The sequence below is a fragment of the Haliotis asinina genome, chromosome 6, assembly GCF_037392515.1.
Source record: "Haliotis asinina isolate JCU_RB_2024 chromosome 6, JCU_Hal_asi_v2, whole genome shotgun sequence".
In the NCBI taxonomy this organism is placed as follows: Eukaryota; Metazoa; Mollusca; class Gastropoda; order Lepetellida; family Haliotidae; genus Haliotis; species Haliotis asinina.
The window spans coordinates 58255183-58280496 of NC_090285.1; the positions used below are offsets into that span (position 1 = coordinate 58255183).

The 25314-nt window shown below is 41.1% G+C and overlaps 1 protein-coding gene across 2 annotated transcripts; it reads left to right on the plus strand.

Annotated features, from left to right (window-relative positions):
• Nucleotides 1-2286: 2286 nt before the first annotated feature.
• LOC137286582 (uncharacterized) lies at nt 2287-22024 on the plus strand. 2 transcript variants are annotated; one of them, XM_067818525.1, is made up of 7 exons: nt 2287-2409; nt 3755-3977; nt 5666-5998; nt 7696-8035; nt 16098-16174; nt 16826-18308; nt 19671-22024. In XM_067818525.1, the coding sequence occupies exons 2-7, from the start codon at nt 3798-3800 to the stop codon at nt 20390-20392; spliced, it is 3135 nt and encodes a 1044-aa protein (XP_067674626.1). In that variant the 5' UTR covers nt 2287-2409; nt 3755-3797; the 3' UTR covers nt 20393-22024. The 2 variants fall into 2 exon arrangements, with proteins under 2 accessions (XP_067674626.1, XP_067674627.1); XM_067818526.1 differs by having other exon boundaries at nt 2314-2421.
• The last annotated feature ends 3290 nt before the right edge of the window (nt 22025-25314 follow it).

Sequence of the window (25314 nt, forward strand, 5' to 3'; positions counted from 1 at the left end):
TCTGTCCTGAGCAGGAATCCCCGCCGAAGGACAAGCATAAGATGTTCGTATCCGTCCTGAGCTGGAAACTCCGCTGAAAGGCAAACATATGGCACTGGGATCTGTCTTTACCTAGAATCGACACCGAAGCACAGGCAGTAAGGTACTGGGATCTGTCCTGAGCAGGAATCATCGCGTAAGATACCAGTATCTGTCCTGAGTTGGAACCTACGCCCGAGAGCAAGCTTAAGCTACTGGGATATGTCTTGAACTGGAATCCTCACTGAAGAACAAACTCTAGGTACATGCGTGAATTCTTACCCTGAAGCCACCACATATAAGAAATAAATAATAACGTAAGACACTGGTGCAGAGGATGTGGAGGGGGTGATTGTAATGGCTAAAGCCGCTTACAGAAGTTGCTTGGGCATATTGCTGCCATTTCTTACCTATTGACATGCAGATATTGACTTTCCACATTCACGTAGCGAATCGTACACACCAAGGCAAACGGGGTATATATTTTTGAAGCTCTCTTAGCGCTACAATGGTCGCACCATACATTAACATAGACTTACGACTATCTTAACGGTAAGGGAGCTTTGAAACTCTAGCCCCTGCTTATTGCTTGCGTATTTGTAAAAGTCAGTATTATTATAACAAGCACCTGAACATTCAACATAATCATTGAAGAATTTGATTATTTTGTGTCCAATAATTGCATTTTGAATACGTGAACGAGTGAGTGAACAGTCCAGCAATATGACGACAGGGGACTCCAGGGAGTAAGGGGCTCCTTACACCTCATCAGCTTGGAAGATGATCATGGGATATCGGTGAGACGAGCAAACGGTGAGACGGTATCGGTGAGACGAGCAAACGGTGAGACGGTATCGGTGAGACGAGCAAACGGTGAGACGGTATCGGTGAGACGAGCAAACGGTGAGACGGTATCGGTGAGACGAGCAAACGGTGAGACGGTATCGGTGAGACGAGCAAACGGTGAGACGGTATCGGTGAGACAAGCAAACGTAATACTCGTGTACGTTTGTTCACAGGCGACCTGTAAATAGCTGAGTCTGCACCAGACGATCCAGTGATAGTACAAAACAGAGTTCACTTTGAAGGGATACACACAATGAGTATACATAAATATACGGGTGACATTTCGTTTCCAGTTTATGGTCGAGAAACAGCGATGCCGGTCAATTTTGAATCAGTAGAAGGTCGTGAATCATGACTACGAAAATTCCCCGTTGACTTAACATGAAGATAAAATTCCCGTAAAAATACATTCAGCTTTATTACTCAAAATTAATCCTGAGAATGACACTCATCCGTAAACAAATATTTCATTCCAAATAATTTTTATGAGTTTGAAATACATGTAAGACACTATGACCGTGGCGTTTGAAACAAAACACTCAGTACTGTACGCCGAGCAGATAGAGATATTTTACTGCTGCTTCTATAGGTTTCACGTCTTTACACTCACTGCTCAAACGGTTCAAATGCTTCACGACAAATTTACATCATCCCCAGAGTAGAGCAGCAAGTATTATGATATCATAATATCAGATACGATGTCAGTTATATTTTATGCGGCATCAATCATTATGCCTGAGCATGGAAAGTGCTTGTATCAATGAAGGTAAACCATACTAGACATGTCCTGTTCAAAGTGAGTGAGTGAATAAGGCTTTTCGCCCATGTTAGCAATCATCCAGCAATATCACGGCGGACGACACCAGAGATAGGCTTCATACATTGTAGGCTTTAACCACTAGGCTACCAATAAGAAATAGTGCCAATAAAAAATAACATGCACACAATCGTTTATTATGGTGGGCGCAGAAGGTACCCAGAGGTTACGGCATTTCCGGTGTACCCCCTGTGATATTGGTGAAATATTGTCGAAAGCTGCGTGAAACAAAATTCGCTCATGCAAGGCAAATCTTACGGATAACAACTTTGAGATTTATTTTTCGCAAAGTTTCTGGGCTAGTTCTTGCCCCTTCATCCATCACACGACGAGGCAAGAACTAGCCCAGAGATGTTGCGAAAAATATATCAAGAAGTTCTTATCCATAAGATTTGTCTTGTATTACCACATCAACCTCTAAATGCCTTTGAAGAATCCCCAAACTCACTCGCTGTATTTTTTGCCCTCTGGCCACTGCTTGTTTAGGCTAAAGATTACGTAAAACTATTTTTATAGACGATACATGGCGATATGAATGTCACAATCTCGTTGACAATAATTCAGTTTCGTCCACCTTGTTTTAATGAACCAAGATAGGCAACTCTGTTTTAGCCAACTCAGGTGGCGCTGTCACACGCACGTGCATTCCGTGCACAACAAACTCGAGGACAAGATCAGAGGTTCATGGCGATGTCCAGTGCACCAGCAGAGTGCTGCCTTTAACACGGGTACGTATACGGGTACGTGTGGTGTAGATCTGCATGAGTTATTGTTTATAGTGTTACTAAACTTTAAAACACCTAGGTGATTATAAGGGTTCTAGACCGTATTTATTTTTGTAGGATAACTTTTGAATGGTGACACTTTCAAGAGGTGCAGTAAGCTGTCAAATCGTGGAGACATTTTGTTTTGAATTCTGTTTTTTTTCATAAATTGTTTTTGTGTTTGTCAACACTGTAAGCATGGTTTTCACAAAAGTGGTTTAGATTTAGATTAGTCTCTCACTCTGTACCTGAACCATGATTGTCTGAACCCTGCAGCACAGCCGTTTCTGCAATGCTTGAAACTCTGCATGAAACAAGTCAATTTCCTCAGGTTCTAGCTTCTCACAGGGGCTCCTTTTCAATTTAAAAGTACCTGTTTCTTTCTATCAAAATTATTAAATTGTCTTAAAAGGCTGGATTTAGATATGCTTTTCTCCCCCATTAGCTGACATGCCATAAAATAACTGGAATATTGTTTAAAACAATAACAAACCCAATTGAATCACATACTCACTCACACTGTCACTGAACAGATTTAACATATTCCATTTACAGAGCATACTGAATACATATATAAAGACGTATACTGGCTTTACCTCACTTCCTGTTTAGGTTATATTTTCTAAGAGGATGTGCAAGGTAGAAGCTGATAATGTGGACCATTACCATAAAACAACATGCCATCAGCATTAATGTTTAAATGCCTGAGTATTGAACCTGTCTTAATCACATCTCGGACCTCTGAAGATCCAGGGTAGGACAGGTCTTCAGCAGCCCCTGCTTGGCACAAAAAGGCAACTATGACTGTCGTAGGAGGCGACTAACCTCGGTTGGTCAGGGTCACTGACATGGGTGACATGTGTCAGTGGTTCCCATTTGTGCAGATCAATGCTCATGCTATTGATCACTGGATTGTCTGGTCCAGATCCCATTACACAGACTGCTTCCACATAGCTGGAATATTGCTGAGAGCAGAGTATAACTAAACATTGATATTTTTCTGGAATATTGCTAAAAGTGGCGGAAAACCAAACTTGCGCATCTTTAACTGCAAATTTACTCTTAGCAGACGAGTGATGGTAGTCCTTTGTCACCAACTTTTTCCCTGATGAGAGTAGATGGGATATCTTTGTGGTTAATGCATTCACTCGTGACGCCGAAGACACAGGTTCGATTCCCACATGAGTACACTGTGTGTAGAACATTTCTGGTGTCTGTCACTATGATATTGCTGGACTGTAGCTAAGAGGGGCATAAAACTGTACTACTCACTGATGGTGGCTATTGTGACTTTAATGTGTACTTTCAGGACCCTTCACGATTCTCCCTCAAACTGGTGCAACATCTCCGCCATGGCCTACATCACCAACCAGTTCAACATGGTTCACCACAATGCCATGAAGAGGTTTGCAGCTTCTCCCAGACAAGCGCCACCGTGGCTCTTTCGCCACAGGTTTAGACAGCCATATCCAATGTACACACACAATAGGGGACACGCTCACATGGGAGATAACTCCTGGCGTTCAGGAAGGGTGAGTACGGGATAATTCTTGTAATGCACTTGTGTGCCTAGTGAGGTACGAGCAAGATGTAAACTGACTTTGAAGATATGACTGGCCTATGCTTTCATTGCAATCTCAACATTTGTATAGAAGGTGACAATTGGGGCTATTTTGTATGTTGTGATCATATTTCAATTGTAAACTCTTGCGGTGGTATTTTTGATAGTTACTAAACCAGCTTGATAATGTATTATACATTTTATTAAAACAATGTAATTGAAATGAACAATTTATTGCTGACAATGTCAAAGTCTTTATTTTCTGTCCTGTTTTTGCACAAACCAAAAGAAATTATATCTAATCTGAACTAGAAATTCCTAAATCATTGTAACTGCTGATAGTGTTGAGTACTAGTGTTATTCATGTCACTGACGTTACTGTTGGCATTTCACATTTCTATTGTTACGGTACTACTGTGGAGCAACTGATTAGAATCCATCATATGTTTCATGTGGTGTTGCACTCCTAATGAGAACTAGTTGTCAGGATAATGGGGAAATATGTAACATATGTCATATTTGGGATTACACTTTCTTGACAGTATGTCCTAGCAATTGGGTAACTGACTCGGAGTTTGGATTCAAATCCTGGATGGGACTCAGCCCAACAAAGTACTAGAACTTGACTAAGAAAGTGAAATACCAAATATAATGTGTTACATTTAACCACTTTCTAAATGACATTGTGTAAACAAGCGGGAAATATGTTAAACCTTTACAATGTTTTATTGACTACCATTATTTCAAGAGGATGATTAAGCTCAATCACAATAATTGTTCATGGTTTCCTCCTGTTCAGATACCTGAGTATGAAGCATAAGGTTTAAGAAAATAATGTTCAGACTGCCAGACAATTCCATGCACAAATCATATATTTTTGTCTGTAACACTTTTGTATGATCAGGTTTGATCATAACAAATATTTTTGTAATGTTGAATACAAAGTCTATTGTTTTTGTAATAATTCAGTAATCTGAATGTTTTTGTTTTCAAGTTTTTAATAAATCTGCAAGCTATTTAGTTTCACATAATATGCAGTAAGGTATAAAATGCACCCTGTCCGTCCGTCCGTCCGTCCGTGCACATTTGTCTTTTCAAGAGCAGAACTTCAAAACCATTCAATATTTCTTCACCAAACTCGGCACATAGATAGATTTAGTGATGTATTAGTGTCTTTGGTAGTTTGGGTATTCTTAATAAATAAAAATACTTTTCATGTTTCCATGGCAACATGTGTGACTTAGACTGAAATTGGAGGTGGGGATATTGATGCCTGTCTCTTCTTGTTGTCAATAAAATGCAAAGCAGCTTGTTTCATAAATATGAATTTGAAGCCTTCTGATGCCATGACCTGTGTGCACTGACACAACTATGGCTTGGCACAGTCAGGTTCTTTTCACTTTGCCACAAACAGGATTATTAACTAATTTCTTTCAGCTTTCAATTTTCCTCCAGGGATTGGGTCAGCGAACTTTGACGTTGGGCCATTTTCAGGATTATTAGCCATTTTCTGAATTTAGAATGGGCCACTGCCCTTTTATCAAAAGTAAACTTCAAAATTTGAATGGGTCACATTTTATTTTGATGTGCAAAATGGCCCATGGCCACTGCCTTTCCTAAACCTTGTTCCTTTGTCATGTTCTTCATTTGCACCTGCAGTATTGGAACGGTTTTAGACAAGTGACACCACAAAGCAACTGGGACTTTACTGAGGACGTGTCCTTGACATGGAACACTGACCCACTGGCGTATTTTGAGGGCTTGGAACGGACTGTTCCCCCGTGCAATATCCAGTTTGCAGAAGATTGGTCCGCATCCTGGTGTGATCTATCTGTATCTGATCAACTGTATCCTAAAGGAATAGTTCCCCAGCAACAGTTCCTGGTTCCTCATCCACCTCCAGTTCAACGTCCCGTTTCAGTGCAGTATCCAGTTCCTCTCTTGCCGCCAAGACCTCAGGGGCCAATGCGTCGCAGGCACGAAAAGAAAACGGTTGGTATCTAAATATAGTAAATCATGAAATTAATGAGACAAATGTGCATTTCAGTCTGACAATGTCTATTTTTGAGATCTCTATAAAAGACTGATATCCATTGAACATATTCATTGGCAAATTATGTAACAATAGTGGAAGTTTGGTACTACACAGTATTCAATACCATTTCCCTTCTTCGTTACAGGTATCTCAAGTCACATTTTATTATTTCTAGTTACAATCTCTGGTCGTTTATTAAGTCACTCAAGCACAACATTCCAACCATTCAGGATCATTTTGCTCGCCTTTGAAATCAGATTGCTTTTATAAATGTTATAAGACAAGTCAGTCAAACTGACTAACAAACAGTCAGATGATCAAACATGGCAGCATGATTAAAATATCATATCTTTTCCACTTATGGTTTTACAAGCTCAGTTCAGGATATTTGGTAAATAACAGGTGTGAAAAGAAAATATGCATAAAAAATTCAGGGTGGCACATTTTATGAACACAGATTCATGAGCTCTCATTAATGTCGTAATGCATTTTAGATCCTTGCAATTGCATTAAATTTGTGACACATTAATTTCATAATTTACAGTTTTGCACACAAGCAATGATCAGTCTTACAACAGATGTGACCTGTAATTTGTAAAGACTAGCGATACAATTGGTCTTCAGAAAGCCATGCTTGTCGTAAAATGTGACTAACAGTAATGACTTGGTTGACTCATGATCAGTCTTAAAACGGACGGATCCTTCAGCAACCCATGCCTGCCATAAAAGGCAACTATGCTTGTCATAAGAGGCGACTAACCGGGTCGGGTGGTTAGACTTGCTGACTTGGTTGACACGTCATTGGTTTCAATTGTGCAGATCGATCCTCATGTTGTTGATCACTGGATTGTCTGATCCAGATTCGATTATTTACAGACCACTGCCATATAGCTGGAAGATTGCCGAGTGCGGTGTAAACTTCTAATCACTCACTCACTCACTTAAAACAGGTGCGACCTGTAAAGATCAGGGTTAGAATTAATCAACCAATTCTTGATATTGGTATTAGTAGCTACACTGAAACATTGCTCATATTAATGATCATGAAGTTGTATATCCATAGATCCGTTGTTCAACCCATGTTTGTCATGAAAGGTGACTAACTGCATTGGATGGTCTGACTCACTGACTCGGTTGACATGTTGTTATATCCCAACTGTGTATAATGATGATCATGCAGGTCAAGACTTAATTATTTACAGACCGTGGTTATTTAGCTGGAATATTGCTGAATCCTGCATTAGACAACCAAACCAAACCTTCAGCAGATCCATTCCAGTTGTTTTGTCCAGAATATAAGAAATTGTAGTCAAGCTATTGCGCAAAGTCTAGATTGCCTCTGCTTAAGAATGTTCTTGGCTCAATTTTTGTTGATTTGTATGCACCATTAAAAAAGTATGGGATATTTCATTTTGCAAGCATACCACAAGCCAAAGCCAATATATATGAGAAAACGTAATATACATCCATACAGATGAAACATTTCCAAAGAAATGGAATAAACTGTCATGCTTTTCCTTCATTTTTCTTCATCTGTTTCCTTCTTGGCTTCATTTGCATTTTATCAGTCTTGTAAGTCCAGTGTCCTCTACCTTTTTACATGGTATTTATGAATTTAAGACATTATCAGTTGTTCCCATTGTATGTGTTTCAGCAAAGGCTGGAAGAGCCCTACAAGAGGCCCACCAGCTCCAATGGCGTCAGTCAGACCATCACAACTCAGCTGAAACAGATGAAGGCCTCCCTACAGTCCCTGCTAGTGACATGGAAACAAGACAAGCTTGAGTTGGCTACCATCTGTGTGGCAGTGTATGATGATAATTGTCTAACCAAGATCTTGTGGCTGGACAAGCCCGGCACTCACATCTTCATGTTGTTCGGGAACAAGGGGGTGAAGGTTGAGGTGTATGGCCTTGGGAAGGTCAGGAACAACAAAGACGCCTTTTTCGTTTCAGTTAGTGGTCGGCAAACTTTGAAAGTGACGCATGCTAAAGGTGAGTGGAAATGCTGATATTTTTTAGTGTCTCAAACATTTAAGATGCCTTGTTCTATGTGATTATGCTAGGAAATTGCTTGGTTCTGGGTGGTCAGAAGTTTTGAAATAGTAATAAACTTCCTGTCAGTTGATTTGAAAGCAGTACGTATCACTGTAGAAAATAATGTTGATAGTATATTCTGTCTCATCATTTTCAGTTGACCCATGAAGGTCCTGGGGTAGAATAAGCCTTCAGCAACCCATGCTTGCCATAAAAGGTGACTATGCTTTTCGTAAGAGACGACTAACAGGATCGGGTGATCTGGTTCGGTGACTTTGACACGTCATTAGTTCCAATTGCGCAGATTGTTGTTGACCTCTGGATTGTCTGGTCCAGACTTGATTATTTACAGACCACCGCCAGATAGCTTGAATATTACCGAGTGCAGCGTAAAACTAAACTCACTCACTCATTTTCAGTTATGATATTTAGAAACTTCCCAAGATGTGTGGCAATACACTTTATCCAGAAAATGAGTGAGAAATCTACAAAGACGTTTGGGGATAACAGAGAACTTAAATTGGGTGCAAGGAGTTACCTAACCTCGTGTTTGCTCACTATGCTTTGTGCTTCAGTGGCATTTGGCTTTTGGAAAGGAAATAAACTCCTTTACTTTATTACTGCTGTATTCACCTGAGTAAATACCCACACATCAGCACACTGCTGCTACACAGCCTTTGGGTCTGGTGTGAAAATGTAAATTTTTAACTTACCTTACCATAGGTCTTACCAGTGTATGCTTGCTAGATACATGGCTGGCTTACAACTTTATTGAAAAGCCTGCCCTGTTGGCCAATCCATTTTCCACGGGTATATATTGTACCAAGTCATTGACTATGGGTGATATTTTGAAAATAGTTTTCAATTGTGGTAGCAGACATTGTCTGTATGTATATTTCAAGATCAAACCGTAACGTCCACAGATTGGCCAACCCTTTTATCGAAACATGATTGGTCTAAAGAATGCATTCAGTGACCAAGTCGTTTTTGTTAAATTTGCTGTTGCACATGTTTACTTTTCACAAGGAGAGTTACAAATTCCCTGTGCTAATGGCATGAAGAACATGTAGAGACCATTCTTTCAAAAGATACTGACCATTCTGACTTTGCCTGTTTGTCTCATTCACATGGCATTGACACTAAATGAATCAACGGGGACCACCGAGTTACGCTTTGTAAATTTTTTTTTTAATGTTTAAGTTTACTTCATGGACCATTCAAAGATCTCTTTTACTTCTAGTGTGCTTGAGTTTGGATGTGTTTTTTTGGTTTGCTAGTAGTCTTCCTGCAGGTTTTTTTTTCAGATTGCCTTGACATTCACCTCGCCATTGTCGCTTTTGTTCCCAGGATACTTTTTACAGTGCTGTGAAGGATACTCAGCCACCGTCTGTGCCTCAACATTCAACTCCAACTGTGTCTACTCAGCGTTTGGATATTTCTCCCGATTATAATAAGGAGTTATGATGAGTCATGACGAGTCTTTAAAGCATTTGTCAAGTTTGCCCCAGTCGTCCTATTGAGTACTAAGATGCTTGCCATTGATACTGAGTTGAAAAGAATGCTGAAGTCAATTTCAGCGTTAGCGTCAGCTACCTCCGCAGCTGTGTGGGACGACAACTTGTCTAGGATTGACCACCTGTCTACCCTCTTCCAGTGGCAAGGGAAGGTCCTCCATAATCTTTTGGCTCATCTATGTGCTGCATTAGCCATGACAAGTGTGCACTGCGTAGGCTTTCTGGACTCCTGTTCTTGGCAGGAAGAGTTTAAGTGGCAGCTACTGAGAGCTCCTTTCACATCATGTTTTCTATTCAGTGAGAAGATCCCTGAGGTCTATCGTCAGCACGCTTATGAACAGTGAGGTATTGTCCACCTTTGAGCCTATAGGTTCTGCCTTTCATGGCAAATCAGCAGCGAGGGGTAGAGGTAAGCGCAGCTATGTCCTGTGGAGGGAATCCATCTGTAGCGCCTTCGGCAGAGGCCATGGTTGTTGGAGGATCGACAGAAGAACTGATCCCTGGAGCCTGCCTCGACGCCTGGCTGGGGTGAGGGCAAGTGCGTACCCCGGATGGTGAAGATGTTAACCATCACAACTGGGTCTTCTGGCCCAGTTTGACAATATTAGAAGACTCATTTGTGACCAACAATCTCAGGACTGGTTAGAGATTTCCGATTGTAGTGCCTCCTCCGCTGACGTCTACACCCCAGTCATGTGCGTTTCCACCAGAACAACATTCTTTGCTAGCTGCCCCTACATAGATGACTGCAGTTTGCAAGTCAAGGTCTGTCCCAACCTCTTACTCTCAGAGTAGCAGTCCCTCTCAGGTCTGCTCTCCTCAGCCCAGGACTTGACGCTCAGGGGTCGCTTCATTTTATGGCCACTACAATAATACCTTCTGCCCTACATCCAAGTGGGCGATCTGTGTGTCAGATTTCTTCTGCCACAGCATCTTTATCCTTACCTCCACTGGTGGACTGTCCAGTCAAACGTCTGCGTTTAAGTCTCGTTGACAGACGTCATCCACAACCATGCATCGCTTCAGGGATGGGGTGCTCATCTCAATGATCAGACCACCTCAGGGCTGTGGTCCAACACTTAACTAGGATGGCACATAAGCAATTTGGAGTTATGTGCGGTTATTCTGGTGGCGCTTCATTGGACACCCCTGCCAAGGAATACCCTGACTTCTCATAGCATCGGACAGTTCCACAGTCATATGGATCATTTGCAACCAAGGGACAACCAGGGTGAAACAGTTATGAGAACAGATGTTTTTGTTAGTCAGCCTTCTGGACAACGGCATCTTGGCAAATGCTCGACATTCTGGGATGCAGAAAAATTCTCGCAGATGCTCTGTCAAGACCCAGCTTACCATTGCTGACAGAGTGGATGCTCCATCCAGAAGCCTTTCATCTACTTTGGTTCAATCTCGGCTGTCCCCTGATCAACCTGATGACCTTCAATCATCAACTTCCACTGTACGTGTCTCCCATTCCAGATCCCGAGGCATGGGCAGTTGATGCCATGTCCCTGTCTTGGTAGGGGCTTGATGCTTTCGCCTTTCCGCCGCAAGCCCTATTACAGGCAATCATAGCCGAGATCATGCAGGCAGGAACGATATGTCTGCTTTTGGTTGGGCCTTGTTGGCCAGCCAGAATGTGGTTCCAAGACCTGCGCCACCTCGCTGACGGAAACCCGGTACAGTTACCAGAGTGGCCTCACCACCTCCGTCATCTTCACTACACCCAGACACACTGCGATTTCATCTGCAAAGTGCGGTCATCTGCAGAAAGCTATGGAGCCTAAAAGCTTTTCTTCACGTGTAGCTAAGGTTAAAACTCGCGCTTACCAGGTCTCGACTAGGTCCCTTTAGCAAATGGACTTCCTTGGAGTCTTAGAGAGGTTTTGTGCTGAGAATCAAAGGATCCGCTCGCAGTATCTCTGCAAATTATTACAGAGTTTCTCCTTTTTCTTCAGAGAACCAGGCGACTTCATAGGGACCTACTTGTTAGCATTGAACACGGTATTAGCAGTCAAGTGCGATAAGCAGATTTCCGAAGTGCCAGATCTAATTGCTATGCTTAAGGTTTTCAAGTTGGAGGACCAGAAAGTCAAGTTCTGTTCACCAAGGGTGAGGTGAGCAGGAACACAATTGCGCTCGACCATCCTGGCTGCCTTGGATGCCAAGGACCTTCCTTAACCTTCTGCTAACAACCCTCATGAAATCAGTGTGTTGGCCTCTACTATGGTGCATCAAGGAAATTGCACTGTTCCAGCTATTATGGAGAGCTGTTTCTGGAAGTCTTTGCCAGCAACTGCTTAAGAGCAGGCTAGGCGGATGACTGTGCTGGCGATTAGATGCCTGACTCTGAGGGTGCGGGTTCGAGTCCCAGATGGGACTGAACCAAAACAATACTCAAATTTGTACTTTACTAAGAAAGTGAAATCCCAAATATGACATGTTGCATTTGACCACTTTCTTAATGGCATTGTGTAATCATACCTTGAGTAAGTTTCCAGGATCCCCCATAGCATGTGGTCTGCTTGGTTTGGATGGTCCTCTGGAGTCCAACACGACCATCATCCTGTCAAAGCCATGTGCATAAGACCTATTGTAAGGTAAGTCAGAAATTTATTAAAATCTAAATATTTTGAATATTCAAATACTTACCTTACCAGTAAATCCTTCTCAACATTGGATGTTCCTCCCTTCTCTGGGCCCTTTGGACAAGTTCCAGTAAAAGTGATTTTTGAATGGTATGCGCATGCGGAGGTGTGGAGATCATGTCACTTCCGTGCCTACACATTTGTCGATACATGAGATAGCCATCGATGGGAATGGAGAATCAACGACTGTCTGGTCTCTTTTAAGCAAAGCTTGAGGTATTATGCATAAGACCTATGGTAAGGTAAGTATTTAGATATGTAAAATATTTAGATCTTAATAATTTTCTGAATAAAATTGGTATCTTATACTTATCCTGACTCATGCTTATTTGCTTGTCTCCCTCTTCTCTTCGACATTTAAGTGAAACACTTGAAATCCCTTGAAGTTCCCTTCTTCAAAAGTATGTAAAATCATTCTCACCCACGAGTACCCTCCCTTTCCTCCATATTTCCGCCTACTTGTCTGTGTCTGTGTTTGATGTTAATCATGATAGCTGTAACCGGACACTATGTCACACATAAATCCTGCATATTGTGTGGTCCGAGCGCTGTACAGGGATGTGAAATTGTCTATCAGGTTGTCCTTGCAACTGATTCTTAGCAATGATATCCCAACGTAATCACAGGTGTACCATGTCACGATTTGAGAGTCAAACCGAGTTCACGCAAAATCCACTGCGTGACTTTCTGAACTGCTGTGGCTAGGGCAAGTAAAAATATTGTTTTTTGTGTCAAAAGTTCAAAGGAAATTCCAAGTGGCTGGCCCCACAAACTCACAGTAGCCGATCAGCTAAGGTAACTTGCTAGTATCAACAAAGATAGCGGTCACAGCTGTGAAGGTTTGTTCGCAGTGTGACTCAGATTTAGGGGAAATCATACAGACAAATTGAAAGGTCCAAAAGCTGTGAAAACCTACATGCAAGAACTACTACCTCTTTCAAAGAACCTCTGCATGGCTTGTGTTGCCAACTTTCATCGGTTAGATGATTTAAAAACCAACAGTGTGTTATGACTGCAGCGCTCAACTTCCCAGCATAGGCACCTGATTGGTTAAAAAGCCAACTAAGGGAGGTAATAAATTCACCGAGCTGTAGATGCATCCAGGGTATAGTGGAGATTTATCAGAACGTATACCCTGGAGATATTGAGGATGCCACTGGAGGTAGTTCTGTCTCTCGAAAGACAAAAAGAGCCATGACCACCTCTGTTGTAGGAATATTTCTTCTCTCTAGCCCTTTGGATTCCTGATAACTTCGATTTGCTGGAATAATGATGCGAAGTCTGACGAGTTGCCAAAGTATCGATAGATTCAATCATCAACTCTGATTCATGCGTGACTGATCTAGCAACTGCCCCAATTCCTCCACTGAAGACAATAGGCGCAGACCAAGGGACTCTAAGTAGAAGGTAATAGGTTTGGTGAATCTCTCCCTCCATTTGCGAGATGATAAAGGTCCTTGCTTCTCAACAGAGTTAATACTGCTGATGTGGATGCAAGGTGCTCCGATATATATTGTTGATTTCTTGTCTGTCAGAATGGCTGACAAAATCATCTTGTCCTCTTCTGAACTTGAACTCTTGAATCCATATATCAATGCTTCATTAATAGCTCTAGATCTGGCTAGACCATAAAAGGTATGACGAGTAGTGGTGTCTAGTTGAGCTAGTTTCTTGTCATCGACTGTAAGACTTAACATGTGTGTCGTTAATAAGTTTATTGTCTTCAGTGTCTGGAGCCTTCTTGAAGGGTTCCATGTGATGTAAACGAAATCTTTTTGCATTGAAGGACGGTTTATGTTGACTTTGATATTTCTTGACTTTATTGAAAGCTCCGCTGAGACTGTCCGAAACCTTAGAAACAGGATCTATGGGAGGAAGAAAGTGAATCAAAAATTCATTGATCATCCTAAAGGTGAATGTCTTCATTAGATTCCTTCGACAGAGTCTCTAAATCCAATCCATCAGCTATCCATGAAGTTACTTCTGCATCAGAAAAAGTAATCTCCATTTCTTCAGTCCTAAATCTGAAGAGTCATGACGACGGGTGTCTCTGACTCCCTCTGCACAGATAATAATAATCGTAATTAACCTCCCTTTGTGCAATCTTTTGATTACTTGCATCAATCCTCCAAATGTACATTCTCAGCTTGTAGTTGCTTACGTTCATCTCCTTTTGTAAAATATCTTTCCTGCACGAATCTTCAATTCCGCATTCCTTGCGCACATTCAGTGAAGGCGTCCTATATCTGCATGAAGGTTGATCCTTTGTTGAGAAGTCCTCCTCTGGTGAGAAGTCCTCCTCTGGTGAAGGGTACCTTTGTGCAAGCGTGCATTTCAAAATCAGAGGGTGAAGATGATTCATAATGTTGTCGTTGACAAGATTTTCTGCAGAGAATACTTTGTTCTTTGATGTTGAAAGTTGGTAGAAACTCCTCCATGGACAATTACAGTTGAGCCGACAATTACAGTTGTAAATGTATCCAGACTCCATGACGCTTAGGTTATCAATGGGGGTGATAACAAATGCTCGTGCATGTCTTCAACATTCAGCTGGGTTTGAGAATAAGATGGTTCTTCATGCACGATGGCAGGTATCAAAGGTACCTTTGTGGCAGCTCCCTCTTCCGTGAAGCGTCGATCCATTAAGGACATCGTGCATTGCGTGAACTGATCCATGAAGAGTCCAGGATCAAGATCCTGCGCTGAACGTGTAGACCTTTGTAAAGGGGAGTATTCTTCTGAGAATACTGATGCCTCTTCTGACCTACGATGTAAGTGCGCTGTATTGGCAGAGCTGCCATCTTTTGGCGAAGATGTCTGCTCCGATGGCAAATCATACGGTGATTTATGCTGCATAACAGTTGCAGTAGTAGTCCTTGCCTCTATGGCAGATTGTGATCTGTTGGTGATACGTACTTCTGGCAGAAGTATACGAGGTTCATTGAAAACATTTCCGCTTCACTTGGAGGCACAATATCCTGCGTGAAGGAATGAGCCTTCATATTAGATGATGGTGACGTCGTCTTCTGTGATCAAGACAATTTAGATTGCTTACTCTGCGATACAGATGATTCTCTTGACGTAGATGTCTTCTGTCTTCTTAGCTGGTGTAGCGTCCGTAACCAAATCAGTCATGCTCCTGAGATATGCCCAACATCTAAAAAGGAATTATAAACATCAGTTGTAGTAGTCAGCATATGGTTCTTAGCGCAATCATTTGCCTTACCCGACTTGACTGATGGATACTATCTTACCTTGTCCCTTGCACATCTAAGAATGGCAAACAAATATTGATAAATTTTTTCAGAAGATAAATGTTGACAAAGATCACAGCAGACATTAGAAGCACAGACTGTAGTGCAAGATGGACATAATCGGTGTGGGTCGGACACTGAAAAGCGGTATCTAAAACTCAAAAAGTTTTCATCAAAATGTAAACAAAGTATGATCCATGATTACAGGTTACAAACATGTATGAATTATGTAAGTTACACACAAAATTTTTACATCATACAATTAAATATGCAGACCAAAAACCATGTTCAGCAAAATTTGGATAAAAGTTCAAAATAAATGTGAAAAGTGCCCTATAGGGACTCTAAGCTGCCCACACAACCTTCCACGTGAGTGAAGGAGAAAGTTATGAATATGGTCATGTGACCAGTATTGGCACCAAAACAGAGGAAAGGGAGGGTACTCGTGGGTGAGTATGATTTTACGTCCTCTTTTGAAGAAAACTTCAAGGGATTTCAAGTGTTCCCCTAAAACTTTGGATAGAATAGGAGATAAGCATGAGTCAGGATAGGGAAACAATTTTTATATTTTGAATTCCTTTGCATTTATTGTTTTTTCCAGATTATTCAGAGTGGGAGACTTTAGTGCTGAAGAGAAGGACCTGTGATCATAATCTATTGGATGCTTTCGTGATGAAGGTTTGATGCTACTTTGTAACTAAGCTCAGTATGAGAAGAGTAATTTGTTACGTCTTGATTCCTCTGGATTTCTACTGGCAAAGAAGGATAAATAATACTGGCGCACAGAATGTGTTAAGGAGAAATAGGCAATGCACAGCAATGAGCAAACCCATATTGTTTGTGAAGGGGATAGCATATGTAGGACAGTGCATGACAATGAAATTGATTTTGCGCCTAGCTGTACACGCCTTGCTCATAAGACGCTAACTTGGGCTGAACCAATCACATTGCACTTGATCAGACAACCTGGGTGCTTTTTGCTCACAATGGTAAGCGCCAGTGGGCAGCACTCGTACATGCTAATACGGGTTGCTTGTTAGGTTGGTGCTCAACTTATCCTTGTTTGCCGCAGGTGTAGGCTACATTCCAGTTACCCAGTGTTTCCGGGGGTAGTGAGGTATACTTGTGGTTAAAACATTTGCTTGTCATTCTGAAGACCGGTATTCAGTTCCCACATGGATATAATGTGTGACAGCGATTTTGATGAGCAATGATAATTTTAAAATGTTGCTCATTCACCCAAGCCTTGACCATTCTGATTATATAACCTATGATAAACCATTATACCAAATAAATCAGTCTCTATAAAACATTTTTTGTTTCTTGCAGGAATCTTTCCAAATGCACCCTACGCGGATGGAGCACACCCATTACAAAATGACCGTTGAGGATCCAGAGGCCCAAACTCAGGAACATAAATCTGTTGATCATTCTGAAAACAACAGACCTCTTAACAATAAAGTGACCACTACAAGCACTCCCAGACCAACACATGCATCCACACTTGCCAAGAGCCTTCTCCAGTCTGCTTGCAATGCTTTTGAGCCCCCTTCTACTGCATGTACAGGCTTGAAAACAGCCACTATGTGCACCATGCAGAATACCATTTTGCCAAAAGGAGACACAAGTTCTTTGCTAGACAGAACAGTTGACAGAACATTTACAGATGCACTTAACATCATCAGTGCTGTTATGGGATCCACCCCAGTGAACAATCAACAGAAACATGGCAAGTCGGATAAATATACCTCACAAGAGAGCATAAGCACAAAAATGACTACAAGTAATGTTTCTCATTCTATGAACAAACCACACACATCATCATACCCTATAGTGTGTTCAGATTCCTTGTCAGAGCTGTCAGGGTCACCTTCGTTCACAGACGATACTGACAGAGAGGGCATGAACATATGCACTTCACTACCCATGACAACCACACTTAATAAGGTCAACAGAAATGTTACCCAGTCAGGCACGGAGACACTTGGGTATGATGTGGGCACTGCTCTCACTGGATTGAATGGTACCAACATGGCAACATCTGGCATCACATGTGGCGAGATCAATAGACATGGTGTTGCCACTACTGAAACCAGCAGTAACGGTGTTGTCACAGGTGATGCTACCAGGTATGTCACAGGTGACCCTAAAAAGTATGTTGCTGAAGCTGGTGCCGTTACTCCTAAGGAGACTGTTGCCCGCGGCAGTTCTGTTTCCAGTGAAAATGTTGCAGATATATCTTCTTTCCTTGTCCTTGATTCTACAGGAGACAATCTCACCGAGTTAGACATTGACTTTGAAGGGGATGCCTTTTTAGGTTTTGAAGAGTTTGATGAAACTCTGCAAGCTCCTGTCAAAAAGTTAAAGGTTGGAAATGGTGAGATAAGTGTCTTTGAAGCTTCAGTTCAATGCAAAGCTGAGAGTCTTAATCCTGGTAAAAAGAGACCTTTTAGTGAAATTAGTAACACAACAGTTGGTGGTAACGCATCCTCTAAACAAGCTAGAAATGGAGGGAGAAAAATTGCCAAAGCTCAGAAAAAGAAGGACCAACAGAATGTGAAAACTGATAGTCCATCGTTTCCACCAAACTTTGACCATGAGGAGAAGGAAATGCTTCTACTGCTGCGCTTCTGCAAGTCGGGGAAAGTCTACTTCATCCGGGGACACACACAGAATGGACGACTGGACATCCCCTTCTCCCTTCTTGCGTCTGAGAAGTATGAAGCTCGTATGTTGGAACTGGACACAGAAACTGCATCATTGAGGACATTCAGTATCAAGGGTGTCTCCAACTTCCTCGCCTTTACTACATGTGAGATTGTTATTGTCGCTTTCTATTTTTTTGTTTTAGGTTAAAACAATCGTAATGACATTTCTTGAATGTAAATGTTTTGTTATTTCAGCATGTTCAGACTGACTGGAAATGAATGTACTTGGAAGAAAATTGCAAATGTTGACCTGTATACTTTCACAGTTCATTGGTTGACTGATCGTTTAATAGGTTTTGTGTGGAATGGTGTTAAGGGTGTGCAGTTGCACAGTCTTGAGAGAGACAGATGTAAACAATGTCACTTGTTAGTTGGAGAAGCTTGAGATATTGGATGAATTAGTTTTGGATTAGATGGTAGTAAGCTGATAGGATGATAATGCCCAGGCCGCCACTGAGTTTTGAGCAATGAGTTTTTATCTGAAGTGCTGTCAATTTTCTTGTAGTGTAATCTTGTTTATTGCTTGCTAGTGTTTTTCACAGTGTCCTTACTGATGATGTGCTTAGGAAATTTGTTTTCCGAAATGGCTTATTTGGTGTCATGAGTTGTTTTGATGTTTGTTATTACACCCGTTATCAAGCTAAAAGCAGTAGCCCGTTTATCTTGATAACGATGCAAGAACCTTCATCAAAAGGTCACTCCATGCAATAAATAAGAAGTTGTCATCAATAAATTTGTATGTTTCATTTCCAAGTCACTAACTTCTAGAATGCCGATCAAACAGTTCTCAGTAAAGTATAAGTTTCAGGTACTTTTTAGGGTTGAGCTTCAACTTTGATTAAAACCCAATCTCAAACCTAATTGCCAGAACCCAGATTAGTGATCTTAACCCACTCAGTTGCTGTTGCTTCCTGAAAAAACTTTTAATCTAGGTCAAATAAATTGTTGTTCTCCTTTGATTTTGGACCTGTGAAAGCCTGGGGTAGAATAGGCCTCCAGCAACCCATGCTTGTCAGAAGAGGTGACTGTGCTTGTCGTAAGAGGTGACTAACAGGATCAGGAGGTCAGACTCGCTGACTTGCTTTGACACATCTCATTGGTTCCCAATTGCGCAGATCGATGCTCATTCTGTACATCACTGCATTGTCTGCAATCAATTTACAGATCACTGCCAAATAGTTGGAATACTGCTGAGTGCAGGGTAAAACTAAACTCACTCAGTCCTTTGACTTTGGAACTTGGCCCAGTAATGTACTTTCTTTACTGAAAATATTTAATCACAAAACGTTATCTTGAACTGAACAGTTGAGAAGTTTATCATGGTTTTCAAGACCTGTCAAGATCTGGGGTAGAAGAGGTCTTCAGCAACCCATGCTTGCCACAAAAGGCGACTATGCTTGGAGGGTGTGGCGTAAAACTAAACACGCTCATTCATGGTTTACAAACACTTTTCTTTGAATCCACAGGGCTGACTGTTGCACACCTTGAGAGACTACAGGAAATGGCCGAGGAGTTCATCAGCTCGAGTCAGTCCAGATATCACCACCTGAAACACTTCTACAGGAACAAGCCACCACCCTACTTCGGAGACATCTTCTACAACCACAATGGAGTCATGAAACCCTATTTAAAGGACCACAATGGTGACCAGTCATCGCCCATAAATGGGAAACTCAATGGTTTGTTTTTCAGCGCTTATGTCAAGTTTTCCACAGGGAAAGTGCCAGCAACTTCCTGCTTTGGTGCGAAGCGTCTGTACGTTCCTGCTGAGGTTCTGTTTGATATGAACACCTGTTTGTATTTCACAGATTTCTACTGCACAAGTAGTAGGGGTCCTCACTATGTAACTCTAGTGATGACGAGGAAGGGTTCAGAGGCAGATCAGTTTTGTCAGACACGTTTGCGCCAGTTGAATCCTTTCAACAACCCTTTCTTGTACAAGAAAAACACTGCATATGGTTGGCAGGTATTCACATGCACATGCTCAGTTTGCTTGAATATTGAAGTGTTTTACACTGAAAATGTGGACATTAAGTGGCTCTTAGACAGACATAGGAACAATGCATATTTTGAAAATGTTGAAACATTTGGACAAGGACATAGCTCTCTCATGGGCATCCCAAAGAATACAAAATGCAAGGTGTGCAACCTTAAGTTGGGATTGCCCTTGAAAAGACAGCTTAAGTAGATAATGACCCTTTGAGAACAAATAGGGAATGTACAAAAGGACAGTGGTTGGGTATTAATTACTTATACTACTGACAAAAAGTAAGGAAACAAAAGAAATAAAATTGAAGGTGTAATGACAAATGTCTGGTAGTATTTTTTGGAATGTAGGGCAGCATTTTATTTGTTCACGAAGTTGACCAGTACTTTCATTATAAATTGCTTGCATACTATTCAAATGTTCGCATAAGGTTGCTCTTGGCGTCCTCCTCCATTATACTAGTAGAGCTACCCTAGACTGGGCCTCCATCTCCATTTGCTGTTTCAAACTGATGTGTACCCATTTAGTTTGTCTACACATAATGATAGCTTCATTGAACTCTGTAAGTATTGCGAAAGGCTGTTTCCCAAAAATCTTTTCTGAAGACAGGTAGGGATCATGCCCTGTTTTAGGCAGTATCATGATATACAGTTTGAGCAATATGCCTCTTTTTGATTGTTGTAAATTGTTCAGACAAGGTAGTTTGGTGTTTAGAGGCTAATATGACCATTAGTGCTCTGTCACCAGTATTGAGTTCCCTTCTTGCCACATCCAGCTAGGTAGGATGCATGGAAGAATACCTGCCAACAGTTCAAGCACTTGTGAGCTTCGGAGAAAAGCATTTTGTTGTAAGAATATTTTGTTTGAAATATATTTATGCTCTTATTTTAGTGTTGTTTTCAATATTGTCTTTTCACTCTTAACCCTGCCTTTGATCATTGTAGTGTTATTGGGAGGTGGGGGAAAGGTGACCAGTCATCATCCATAAATGGGAAACTCAATGGTTTGTTTTTCAGCGCTTCTGTCAAGTTTTCCACAGGGAAGCAGATTGCAAGGGGGCAGTTAGCCTGATACCCTTTGCCATAGGATGCAACCTTGATTGCTAACAAGATCTTTCCAACCATAACTGATCTTTTCCCAGCCTACTGCCTAAGATCATAATCTTGTCATAGTCAACTGCACTTCCCTTGTACTGTGCTTGTTTCAACTAAACCATGAGTGTGATCCATGTCTATATCGTTGTTTTCAACAATATATCAAAAGCATCCTTATCCAAACGTTCATACCCTCATTTGCATCTGTAACCAATCATCACTACCTTTTTATATCCTTACCCACTTTAGCCAAGTATCTCTTCCCTCAAGACATCCTTACCCAAACATCCATACCCTTAAGTCACCCATACCCTCAAAGCACTTACCCAAATGTCTATAGTCTCAGAACACCCTATATGAATATATACTTTCAGGGCCCCCTTACCTAAATATATATACCCTCAAGGCCTCCTTGGCCAAATCTCTTTATGCATCCAATGTGCATGCAAGGTTGCATCGTTAGCATGTATTGTTAACTGTCTGTTTTCATCTGTGAATATATATATTTGAATTTTCAGGAACCTTTTTTATGTAAGAGTGCAGTATTTACATCATTATCAGTAGTTTTGATTGGTGCTATTTATGATTAAAGGTGATGCTCTGTGAGACAGGATGATGTATGGTGAAGATCTTTATAACCAGTCTTTTGGATATTTTAAACATGCATTTGTGCTAATATTACATATTCCTTTGTTAAAATGTATATCTTTTTAGATTCTATGAAACAATATAACTTAAATATATATTTTGAGTTGTGTCATTATTTGATCTCTGGGAATTGGGTACCTTTTATCCTACTGCCAGAGCCCACTTATACAATGGTTGCTAGAGCTATGGTGATAGTAGCTACCATACTTCCTCAAGTTGCAGCTCTACGATCACTTTGTGCATGCCCAGACGTTTAATGCTGTTCTATGAATAGTTTTGAAATTACGAATCAAAGCAATATTTGACTCATTTGGGACTCAGCTTATCCAGTCAGGTAATGCACCACATTTACAGACCCTTGTCTTTGCAAGGATTAATGTTTAAAAAGGAAATGTTTTGTCCCGAATTAAAATGCTTCACAGTGTAGCATTTAGTGTCAGGGGTCCATCTGTTCTTTATTTTTTAATTCTTACCAAGATAAAAGGGTCTGTACCACATTTTGCAGTTCAGAGTTAAATCCTGTAGGCCTGGTTGTGCCAGACATGTTTAATAAATAGACATGTTTAATGAATAGGCCTTCAGCAACCCATGCTTGCCATAAAAGGCGACTGTGCTTGTCCTAAGGCGACTAACGGGATCGGATGGTCTGGCTTGCTGACTTGGTTGACATGTCCTCGGTTCCCAATTGTGCAGATCGATGCTCATGTTGTTGAACACAAGATTGACTGGTCCAGACTCGATTATATACAGACTGCCGCCATATAGCTGGAATATTGCTGAGTGCGGCGTGAAACTAAACTCACATACATCTTACATCCGACTACTATACTACATGAAGTGTCCCCAGACCAACTCTTGTGAAACATTAGTATCCAGTCTTTGTGGAATGCCAATCTCAGTAATGGCAGACTGTAAGAAAAAAAACTGATTGAGGACCAAACCTTCCAGTGACTGACATTATTTCTATTATTAAGAACAATGACACAGATTTGTAGTATTGTTGGAAGTAGAAAAATGTTTGTTTTTTCATGTTTATCTCTACATTTTATGTACTTGAAATGTGAAAGTGTGAAATATCTGGTAACTTTGGCTTTACTGCAGTTCCAGTTGTAGGGAGATAGGAAACATGAGAAAAGGACTTTACAGAAGAGAGATTAGTGCAGTAATGAACAAGTCAATAGATTTATTTGGAACAGACCATGGCTTTATGCAAATTAGTGTGCAATGATGAACTATTTCAAAGGGCACTCTTTAAATGCCCATGTTGTTAGACTTAGCTTCATTATATTCAGTAGCTGTCGCAAAACATAACATTGATACTGAAACAGTTAAGGATGTAGTTACCATGGAGTCTATCACTAAAAAATAAACAGGCAGGAGGGGTCGTCTCAATAGCAAAACCAGGAGGGGTGAGGTAGACGATGGTTGGGGTCGGGCTTGGGGAGAGAGAGAGATATCAGCCAACATAATCCAAGAGGGGAGTTAAAGTTGGGAAGCAAACGGCTTGTCCCAATTCAGTCTTCAAAAAAATAGAGGATCTTCATTTTTTCATTCACGATTACAAATATTTAGGAGATTTATCGGAGTCAGTCAATGTTGATATGATATTATTGAATGTTTTTGAGAGTGCATCACCATTTGCACTTCCTTACAACCATAGTTATTTGGAATGTAGTCGCTTTTGAAAAATGACTGGTGTATGGCAGGTAATTTGCATGTATACGATTTTCTTTTTAAAACACTGAATGCCCAGTTAGGTCGAAGTGGGCGTTTTGGACATATCCTATTTGCATCTGTGTAAATTTGATGGATATGGAGTAATAACATGAAAGTGTTTTTTTCTATTTACGACAGAATTTAAGCTCCCTCATTATCAAAGAGAGCTGTTAGACCAGTACACAAAAGTACTAAAGTTCATTGATAAAATGACTTGCCTACATTGCTCATCTCACCTTAGATTCAGCACTGCCAGGAGCATGCTTGCAAATTATTTAGTCTTGAAAACCTAAAAAAATTGGTGAATACTGACTTCAAAGCCAAAGTCATGCATTACAGCCATGGTCAGATTTCGTCATTTTGTATGGATAATGTTCGTCCAACCGTGCCCAAGTGGCGAATAACTAGCTGGAAAGAGAGACGATTTAGCGCATGGAGTGGACATCTCTGTCTTCAGATGTTAATCCCATTGAAACTGAAACCGTGAAGTCGACATGACAAGCATCCTCGATATCTCCAGGATATACGTTCCGAAAAGTCTCCAATATACCCTGGATGCATCGACGGCTCAGCCCAATAAAATTTATTACCTCCCTTGGCTGGCTTTTTATCCAATCAGGTGTCTACGCTGGGAATTTGAGCGAACCAATCACAACTCACTTTCGCTTTTTAAATTCTCTAACCGATTAAACTTGGCAAACAAACTATGCGTAGGTTCTCTGAAAGTATTAGATGGGTTTCTTGCATATGTTTTATAAAAGGTTTCGGACCTATAAAGTTGCATGTATGATTTCCCCAAATTGTGAGTCGCACGGCGAGCAAACCTTCGCAGCTGCAACAGCTACCTTTGTTGACACTGGCAAATTCGGTTATAACGGCGACCACTCTGATTGGCTACTGTGAGAAAGCGGAGTCAGCAAAGGGAGGTAATAAAATTATCGGGCCGACCCGTAGATGCGTCCAGGGTATAGTGGAGACTTTTCGGAACGTAGACCCTGGAGATATCGAGGATGCATGACAAGCGACTGCTTTATCACTAGGCTATACCCCACCTCATCCGGTTACCTTGAAGGAGGAAGACGTTGATATCCCGAAAAGAAACTGCATAATATTAATATTTGCTTTATCAACTTGCTTTTTGTAACTGTTGTCAATGTCGAGAAGCCTCTAAATTTACTTATTCTCTGTGTCACAGATTTTGAGAGTGTCCTCTCTGTCAGCTTCCCATTTTACCAAGTGAACAACACGCCTTTCCCAGTTGGTTCCACCCCGAATTTGTTTGTGATAGGGCTGGGACTGGTACCGTATACCCGGGACGTGTGGGTAATGTGTTGCACTCGTGTACCCGTGTCACAACACGGACCCGTTATGTTCATCTAAGAGATTAAACAAGGTTATATGCTATCCTTTCATGATTTAAAGGTGGTACTGCCTTTGAAGCTGTAGGCATATTTACTGTCGCCTCTTTGGAATATGAATACAATATGAAGAACTCGATATATTAGCCCCCGAGCTAAAGAACATAGTGCCACATTTGATGTCAGGAATAAACATAACGGGTATCTGGGTAGGGTAGGGTGATAGTGTGTGGGGTAGTGGAGACCGGTCAAAGCGCCCCCTTTACTTTGCAAGGCAAATGTGATAAACCATACACCGAAAGATTTT

What these genes read in the sequence shown, in the direction of transcription:
- LOC137286582 (XM_067818525.1), top strand. Translation starts at nt 3,798, where the DNA reads ATGGCCTACATCACCAACCAGTTCAACATGGTTCACCACAATGCCATG. An exon ending in GAAAGTGACGCATGCTAAAG is followed by an intron (nt 8,036 to 16,097) that starts GTGAGTGGAAAT and finishes TGTTTTTTCCAG; the next exon opens with ATTATTCAGAGTGGGAGACT. An exon ending in CTTCCTCGCCTTTACTACAT is followed by an intron (nt 18,309 to 19,670) that starts GTGAGATTGTTA and finishes TTGAATCCACAG; the next exon opens with GGCTGACTGTTGCACACCTT.